General features: G+C 32.8%; 1 protein-coding gene across 1 annotated transcript; it reads right to left on the reverse strand.

Moving 5' to 3' along the window:
• Positions 1–653: 653 nt before the first annotated feature.
• On the reverse strand, positions 654–8,496 carry LOC110604517 (SAGA-associated factor 29 homolog A). The gene is made up of 9 exons (XM_021742710.2): positions 8,189–8,496; positions 6,420–6,513; positions 6,173–6,249; positions 5,790–5,899; positions 5,579–5,664; positions 1,926–1,979; positions 1,607–1,760; positions 1,397–1,410; positions 654–1,001 (listed from the first exon to the last, which is right to left on the reverse strand). Exons 1-9 carry the CDS (start codon positions 8,304–8,306, stop codon positions 899–901), a joined length of 810 nt encoding a protein of 269 aa, XP_021598402.1. The 5' UTR covers positions 8,307–8,496; the 3' UTR covers positions 654–898.
• Positions 8,497–9,552: the final 1,056 nt, after the last annotated feature.

The raw sequence follows: 9,552 nt of genomic DNA on the forward strand, positions 1-9,552 counted from the left end.
AAAATGGTTGAAAAACTTGAATATTAGCATTGGAAGTTATTGACTAGAATATCTGTTTCTTTTTTCTTTTTTTTCAAAAAGGAAAGTGTAAGGGTGATGTTCATGCGATTTATATTCTCAGGTTCATTATCAAATTACCATGAGAACTTCCCCATCTATCAAAGGAAATCAAATTAAGAAATTTCCTCATCTCTACATGATTTTGGCCCCCGGTTGGCATGATTCTTCCTTTAATGCTTGCAATCATCCTGTTATATATCTCAAGTCCATCAGTTAAGGTATCAATGGCTTCCAATTTTCGCTGTTTCTGTCTATTTATGGATATAGCTAATCCATGGATTGACACTGAACATATTTGTTATTTTGTTTTCCCATCTGCCCTTTGCTGATACTGAAGTGACCATCTTCAAGCCATGTTACAAGGTTTTTGGTTTATTTAACAGTTGGAATGAGGTATGCCTCCTACCTAATTTATGTCCTTTCCTGCAAACTAAATAAATGACTTATATTCTATTCAACTTCTGCTGGCATATGCGTCAACAACCCATCACAATGGTAAAACCAAGCACTCCAGCCACATTACCAATCGGTTTTGCTACGATCATCCTCGAGGACCTTCACGCTTCAATCATTTGCAATGATTACGCAAAATCTTTCAACCTGGCAGCCTTACTGCTATCATTCATTTTCGGTCACAACCCTTCATTCAGTTTGCAATTTAGAAGAACAAAATCTAGGCCAACTCCCTAATTTTCAGGCAAAAGTTGAACTATACTACTATAGCTCAATCAAGGGAGGTGTTTGCTACAGCGGTGTGTCCCATTTAGTTGGAAGGGGATAATATCGTCTGGTGTACAATACTACACAACTTCAATTATACACAATTAGAAGCAAGGACTCACTGACGGTGTCCATCCGGCAGAGCAACCACATTGTAGAAGGGTACTGCCCTCTGCGGCAAGGCTCCATCTTCTTCGTCATCATCAAATTCCAGCAAATACCTATCCAATGGAAACAAGAGCATGATGTAAAAAAATAATAATAACAGCAACAACATGAAGTCCAAAGTCCCCCAAATCTATTCTGCTGAAGGCGAAGCATTCAGATAATATCACATTGGCATTACACAGTTTTGTTTTGGACTATACCAAAAGAACAAATCTTTTTTGATGTTTGTTTCCTTTCTTGCAGATAGACTATAGAGTACGACCACTGCCTAATTTATCACTCACTTCCATTTTGGGGAGCATACGATAAATTGATTGGCAAGAAAACCTCGTTGTTAAAGTACCACCAACCCTCAGAATGAGAGATGCAGATGCAAAATAACATGGATACTGCAATCATTTCCATAAAAAGCCAACCAAGATTGAAACCTAAGAAGCATGTTACTTACTCGTCTGTCTTTCTCTGGAAATACATAGAATTGGTTGATTGAGCGCATCCCATAATATGCATGGCAAAAACTCATGGTCAGTACCAAGTAAGAGTCACTGGACATGTACAAAATTGAATAACATAACAACTACAGAATAAAATTCCATTAGCAAAGCACAGGCTCTATAGTTTGTTATATTCTATCAAAAAAGGAGGATGGACCAGTCACCTTTCGTGGCGGACTGACAACAGTTGCCTTATAGAGTGCTGTGGTTCCCGGATACACCGCCAACACATGTCTTCCAGGAGGAAAATCAGGAACACTGGATAGATCATTTTTCTTGGGGAAAGGTATAATACATGACATGGGTAGCTTGTACTTTCTGGCAGTAATAATGACAAAAATATACATGAATCCTGTCAGTTAGGTAGCAGCACTCGCACTAAGTTTTGAGAAGAGTACAAAACTAGTATTCAATACAAGAGAAAATAAGAAAAAATAATAATCAATAAAATGCAACCTAGAGGGCATCTTTAAACAAACATACCTTTGGCCACCACCCTCTTCATCATCACCCGGCTCCTCATCAAGTACTTCAAATCTGCATATCCAAATTATCCAATTACAAAACTTAGTGTCAGAAACAGAAGGTATTAAAGGACCTGTTAAAGTAATATTCTCCATGATATTGTCCCATCACCATTTATTGAAAAAATAAAGTATGGATAATTTAATCTATAGATAGAGTGGAAACCACAGCCTAAAAGCAACTGAGGGTGAACTACATAATGCATTCAGCAATACTATTCCTTCACTTGATGAGCCAAAGCTTGGAGCTGTGGCTAGTGTACTGCTCAGCCTAAGAAAAACTCAACCTTGAATTGGACTTCGAAAAAAAGAGATATAATAAGCCTCGAGAACTAGTGACCCAAATATCACATAGAAACAAGCTTTAACATATATTTGTCACATCTTCGATGTTTGCATTTGCTCTGGCCCAAGATTTTTCATTTCTTAGTTTCCTTCATTTTCTCAAAATTTTCCCTCTTTGGAAGGCAAGGTTTTTTTCAATGACAAGCTGATGCAAACATTGTAATGAAGCTAGTCTGTTATAATCCTTGGTCATGGATCGCGTCATGGACAATGGACAAAAAAGAAGCTAGCCAGAAGGAGCTTTTAACACTTCAAACTCATTAAAGAGAGAGAGTCTTAAACCTCAATGTGTTTCTATTAATATGCTTGTTTTATTGAATAAAGAGAGAGCTCTCATATAATGGAGGTTCGCAAAATCATAGTGCTCCTAATTAAATTAGATGTCTAGTACAAGCTATTATTGAACAAGAAACTACTGAGGTAAGATGATAAAAATTTGACAACAATCTGCTAAATAAAAGCAATATATTTGTTGTTGCAGATGAATATAATCTTAATTGATAGACTTTTCCAAAATTGGAACTCTGTTTAAAAATGGATAGGACTATCCACCTCCTAGAGAAGGAGCTTGTCCTCACTTAAGGTAGGATATGCAGCCTAAAAAATAATTGATAGACTCCCTTACTTCAAATTAAAGATAGTCTAGCCAACTGACTGATACTTTCCAAATCCAGGTGCTTGGTTTAAGGGCAACAACTTTATGCCCCTTATCATTTTCTATGCATGCCTATAGTTGCCGTAAATGTATTTGGATTTCCCTCAAAACTAGATTATGTTTTTTTAAAGCATGATCTACTTCTTCTGCTCTTGTAGATTTCGAAATGTATGATAATAATGGATAATCTGTGCCATCACACGAGGGAAAGTCGAGTTTGGCATATAAGGAAACTACAAGTACTTCTATCCTCTCATTACCTTGTCGACCGAAAATCTTGTTGGCTACCATGTGATCTATCTTGCTTGTCATTTGCTCCTCAATTCAAGGTTCGAACTAGTTCAAAAATTTGCCAAGCTAAGTCATTGAAGAGTGTGTTGACTTGTTGCATGCAAAAATTCATCTTCGCTTCTAAATTTGTTGGATCATCCATGACAACTGCTCTGATACCAATTTATTATGATTCTAAGTCATAAATCATGGCATAGGACAATGAACAAGAAAATGAGCTTGCCAAAAAGAGCTCTTTAACGCCTTAGACTCATTAATGAAAGAGTCTTAAATTTCAATGTGTTTTTAGTTGATCTACTTGTTTTATTGAATAAAAAGAAACCCCTTGTATAGTGAAGATTCAAATAATCATAGTACTCCTAATTAAATTAGAAATCTAGTATAAGCTATTATTAAATAAAAAACTACTAAGATAAGATGATAGAAATTTGATAAGAACCTACTAGATAAATGCAGACTCTTTGTTGCAAATAAAATATAATGTTAGTTGATAGATTTCTTCAAAATTTAAACTTTGTTTATGAGATTTAGTCTATCTATTATCCACAACATAGTCTATGTAGGTACCCTGACAAAGTCTTCTATGGACAAACATCATAAGAATGTTTAACACTTGCTACATTCTTTATAGTGCTTGCTTAGGCATAATATGATCCGACATTGTGACAATGTCTAAAAATAGGGAAAAGTACAAAAAAGTACCCTGTGATTTCACCAATTTTCCATTTTAGAGTCTAGTTCATTTTGTGTCAAAGTTGTACCTCTTGATTTGCCTCCATTAACAAACGGCGCAAAATTCTCACACTGTCAAATATTACTGACGTGGCAAATAATTTTATTATTTTTAATTAATAAAATTTAAAAAAAAGAATTATATATAGATTGTCATGTCAGCAATATTTGACAATGCAAGGTAGTTAATTTGATTTTTCATTTTTTTTTCTTTTTGTTATTTAAAATGTTAAGAAAAATAATAATTAAAAGTCATATATATATTGTCACATCAGCAATATTTGGTGGTGTTAAGATTTTGCCGCCGTTTGCTAATGGAGACAAACCATGAGGTATCACTTTGACACAAAATGAACCACATATGCAAAGTGAAAATGAGTGAAATCACATGATACTTTTTTGTACTTTCTCCTTAAAAATATAATAGATACTAGAAAATTAAAGCTAAACAAAATCATTTTTAGCCTACATAAAGAATGCATGACTGACGCAACGTGAAGCTCACAAGAGGAACACACACTTATGCATAAGTGCAAATTGAGAGATTAAATTCACAAAAAGTTTATATTAATCAAAAAGCTCCCTAGATATATGTAGAGTATTTATAGAGTTTTAATTCTCCTAAACAGAATATGAATAGAACCCTACAAAAATAGGAAATAAAACACATTAAATACCTAACTAAAATAGGAATAAGCTAGTCCTAATCAAAGTAGGATTACAAAATAACTCCTAAAGAAAACTAAAGGCATTAAAAACTAATTTAGAATAACAACTAAACTAAATATAAAGTCTAAAAGGAGTAGGAGTGTATATGAGGCTAATCAGGACAAAACTGGAAGAAAATCCAGCCTCTCATCTGCCCTGGACACGCCCTACGACTTGTGGCAGTCTAGGCACACGCTTGGGGCGTGTTAGAGGCAGACTGCAGGTACTGTCTAGGCGTGTTGCAGGTGCTCTAGCACACCCTGGGGAATGCTTGTGTCATTCCAGCTGCTGTTTTATTGCTGATTTCCATCCTTAGAAGCCTTTTTCCTTCCTCACTGATTTATCATTAATGTGCTCTGCATCAATGATTAACAATTACAGCCAGGTAAGCTATCTATCTCCAGAGCTCCAACCATTAACTAACCAGGTGTCTTGTGAAAACCGATCAAAGCGAACAAGAGAAGAATATAATAACCATATGGATTTACTGATATCCCAGTATGTATTCTCCCTAGCATTAAGTTTCTCTGTTGCACTTCTTGTCGCTTTTGGGGCCAGGCAAGCCAGAGACATAAAGGCCATTAATTTCAATGAGAAAGTAAATGATTTAACAATAGCTACACTTAAAGAACAAATAGTTTCCAAGATATCAAACCATGAGATGCATTAGGATAAAGGGAGCAATTTCATTATGCAAAACATTATCATGTGCGTTGCTGACGCACAGATGATAATGCCACATCAGCTTCCCCATGGAAGCAATTAACTGACAGAATATAACAGTAAATAGAAATCACATTATGGTTATAGCAAACTCATCTCCCATAACCACTGCACCAGCTGTAGAACTGAAGCATCTAATGCAGAGGAATTAAACTTACTCTTTAGTTTCTCTATCAAACTGCATCACTTTCACAACAAACCACTCATCCTTTTCAGCATTATTACCTGTGACCCTAGCTGCTACCTGAAGAACAAGTCAATCATTTTAGTGAAAAAGAATGAAAAGGAACAACACTTGAAATTTTCATGTAAGCGTAAACATCAAAGATGAGTCACAAATGACCGGTATCCAAATAGCTACATGCTAACCTGTTCACCCTTTAGACTAGCACAAGCTTCCAGTTGATTTCTCATTGAAGGAGACAGCCTTGAGATATCTGATTCATTCTTCATTCTTTTCCTTTTCTGATCACTACCTTCTGCGATTTATATAACATTATCCCATCAATATTAAGTCTAGAGATTTATAAATGATGATAGTAGCATCTGTGCATTCATGAATGTATACATGTGTGCTTGTTAAATATTTACACGTGTATCATCTGAAAGAGTATTTTCACTTCAACATAGAAATGATGGGTTGAAAAGCAAAGATAAACTGCAGCATACAAAACTAACAGATGGGAAAAAACAATCATAAATATATTCACATGTACATGATGTATGTGAAGGTCAGAATTTGTAGCCCACACCTATCCTCCTTCGCTGTTGCCCTGGAGGCCCAGATGGAAGCAGAGCATCCAGCTGACTCAACAGGTTGTTGGAAACACTGCATCTCAAAATGATTGGTGTAAACTATTAAAAAACATTTAGAAAAAGGTCCATGTAATCCAACCAGAACAGCATCTCATTATATATATATATAGAGGAGAGAGGGAGATAGAGAAGCAACAGAATGAATACAAGCTATCATTTTTGCTACAGATTTAATAGGCATACATTACTTCATTCTCTGAAAGATCCTTGGCCTGAGTATATAAACTTTTAAGCCTTGACAAAGAATTATCACCAGGCTTCTCAACAACTTCAGGAGCTGCATTTACATGAGAAAAATCAATATTCAATATAAATAAACAGTAACAAATTGATGAAAAATGGACAAGAAAGCAAAAGAAAATTTAATAATTGGCACTGCAGTGTTTTTAGATTGACTATCTATCTACTATGAAGTATGAATAAGAACATATGCCAGTTTTCATGATGGAAGGACTATATATTAGTTTCAGTATAGAAAACCCCTACGGTTCCTGTAATGAAAGAGGATTTTGTACTGTTTAATGCCACGCACTCATTGAAGTTCCATGAAGGTGATGATTTAGATAAGCCTAAACATCTCGAGGTTCATGATTGTTTTATCAAGTTGTGGGTTTATGACAACTTAGAATAAGAGATCAATATTTGTTATTGTTCCAAATGGTTAAACTATTAGTTCCCACATTATTTTAATTAATAAAAACTTGCAGCTTTTGCTTCATATAAAGGACACTTTAAAACCAATATGCTTCCTTTTTTGCTATGCACAACTGCTGTTGGCCAAATGGCAGCGGGATGGGCAGAGGGACTAAAATGGAATAAGATATACACAATTACACCTAGAATATTTTCATAAGTATATTCATTATAAATTTAGGATACAGAAAGAACAGTAAACTAACACGACAAACGCTTGAGCTTGACTAATAACATGAGATGCACCATCTGAAGCTATATTAACCAGCATAGATATGTAATTACAATTTATGACCATACAAGCCAAAAAGGACTTAATTGGGAAAGATGACATCCTCTTCATGCACAGAAGTGTAACATGAGAAGTTCAATTGAGTTAGTTTCCTATGACAATCTTTGACCTTATTCATCATGATTAGCTTCCCTATCAAGCTATCTATAAGAAAACAGCCTCAAATTTCGACATGTAAGAGAATCTTCATATGATCATATCATATAAACAACGTTCATCTCTCGTGTATTCAATCCTAAACCAAATGCATAGTAAATACAAGCATCCACTGTGGCAAATGCAGCTTAAAAAACCAACCTTCACAGAGTCTCCCAAGTAACTCTAGTTAGCTGATTTTAATTGTAATTCTAGGGGGAAAATACCATAATTCTTCTTCCTAATCATAAATGTAGCTAAAAATTGTAGAGTCAGGTGATCAGTTATTTTTGACAAAGTGGGTCCAGAATTCACAATGATTTATTTTTTCTTTTATGACAAATTACTCAGAACTTAATGAATTTGACCAACTAGAAGCTCCTAAATGGATCATTAGTAAAAGAGGAACTCCAACAAGCCTAAAAAAAGAATCCGACAAGCATAAACCCCTTATTTGGAATAAAAAATTTTACAAGAATTCAATTCAATTCAATTATTTTCCATCTATTAAATTTTTGGTTTGGAATGAAAGAATTGGTTTCTTTTCCTACCTACAAATTTTGCATTTTCAAAGAAAATGAATTCATGCATGATTCATTTGCAATTCATTTGAATTATTTTCTTGCAAATGAATCATATGCCAAACGGAGGGAAGTGAAACTTTAAGCCACTCCAAACAAACATGAACTTAGAACACAAAAATCCCATCAATATATGCATACACACAAAAAAAAATCATTAATATAAGAGAAATCAACTAACACCAGGCAAATTAAACATCAAAATACAGAGCACATTAGATTATAAACTTGGTAAAATATCAAACACTTACTAGCTTGGAGCTTCTTGTGCATCTTATTAATCTCTAAAAGCACTTCCTCTTGCTCTTTCCTCAACCGATCGAGCTCCCTTGAGTTCTCCAGAATTCCAGCAATGTCCGGCGACGACATCTTTTTCCTCCTTGTCGGAGAATCAGAGTCAGAGTAAGCAATGTTGGTGTTTCTTATAACAGAAAGCTCGATTCTGGGTAGCTAAAGTTCCACTTCAATCATCTCTTACGTTGTCGGAAAATTCTCTCTCAGAGGAATCGAATGGGAAGGGGCTTTTTTTTTTAATTTCTCAAAAAAAAAAAAAAAAAAAATCAGATTGTAACAGTGCGTAAAGATGTAAGATTTATTTATTTATTTGTTAGTAATTGGGATGGAAAACCGTGGACAATGCCGTTTGTTTTATCGGTGATTGTAATTTTATTATTTTTTAATTATATAAATTATACTTTAACTCCTTATTCTAAATAATTTTTTAAAACATGCTTATAATATATTTAAAAATGTATTTTTTTATTTTAATTATGAAAATAAGGTAAAACATTCGATTAATTTCTTTAAATTTAATATTTTTATTGTTGTTGTAAAAGAGAAATTAGGATAAGATACCATTTTTAGGAAACTCCATACCAAGTTTGGTTTTTTTTTTTTAAATTTAGACTAATATTAAATTTTGATTGTTTTTTTATATTTTCTTGAAAATTTTATTTGTAAAGAAAGTTTTTTTTTATCTTTATTATAAGATTTTTAATTTTGATATTGATTAGTTGTATTTGTTATGTGAAATTTGTGATTGAGTGCAATTTAAGTAATTATTGCTGTAATTTATATTATATAAAAAACATAAAACATTATTAAAAAATTTTTATAATTAAAACCATTAATCTGAATCGGATTTAGTTGGATCGATTATATTTTTAATGATTTTTATTTTTTATCTTATTTTAATCATATAAAATTTAATTAAATTAGTTTAATTTTATTAAGATTTTATCTTTATATATTATTAGAATAATATAATATTATTAATTAATAAGTTTAGTTCAATTTTGATAAAATAATTTTTTTTAAATTTAAACTGAATTAAAAAATTAAAAAATTAAATTAAAAACTTTAAATTAATTTAATTTAATCAATCATTTCGATTTAAATCAAAGCCCTGCTTAAATGTTCAAACATTTTTCCCCTCTGTTTGTCATTAGAGATTATACAATGATTTATATATTTTTTTAATTGAAAATCTTCCATGTATTTTTTATTGTCTATAAAAAAATTAATTTTCAAAATTTGTAATTACCATTTCAATAATATTTTTTTAAAAATTAACCCATAAAATTTTGAAAAAGATTATAACAAATTTTATTGGATG

The sequence above is a fragment of the Manihot esculenta genome, chromosome 17 (genome assembly GCF_001659605.2).
Source record: "Manihot esculenta cultivar AM560-2 chromosome 17, M.esculenta_v8, whole genome shotgun sequence".
NCBI lineage: Eukaryota > Viridiplantae > Streptophyta > Magnoliopsida > Malpighiales > Euphorbiaceae > Manihot > Manihot esculenta.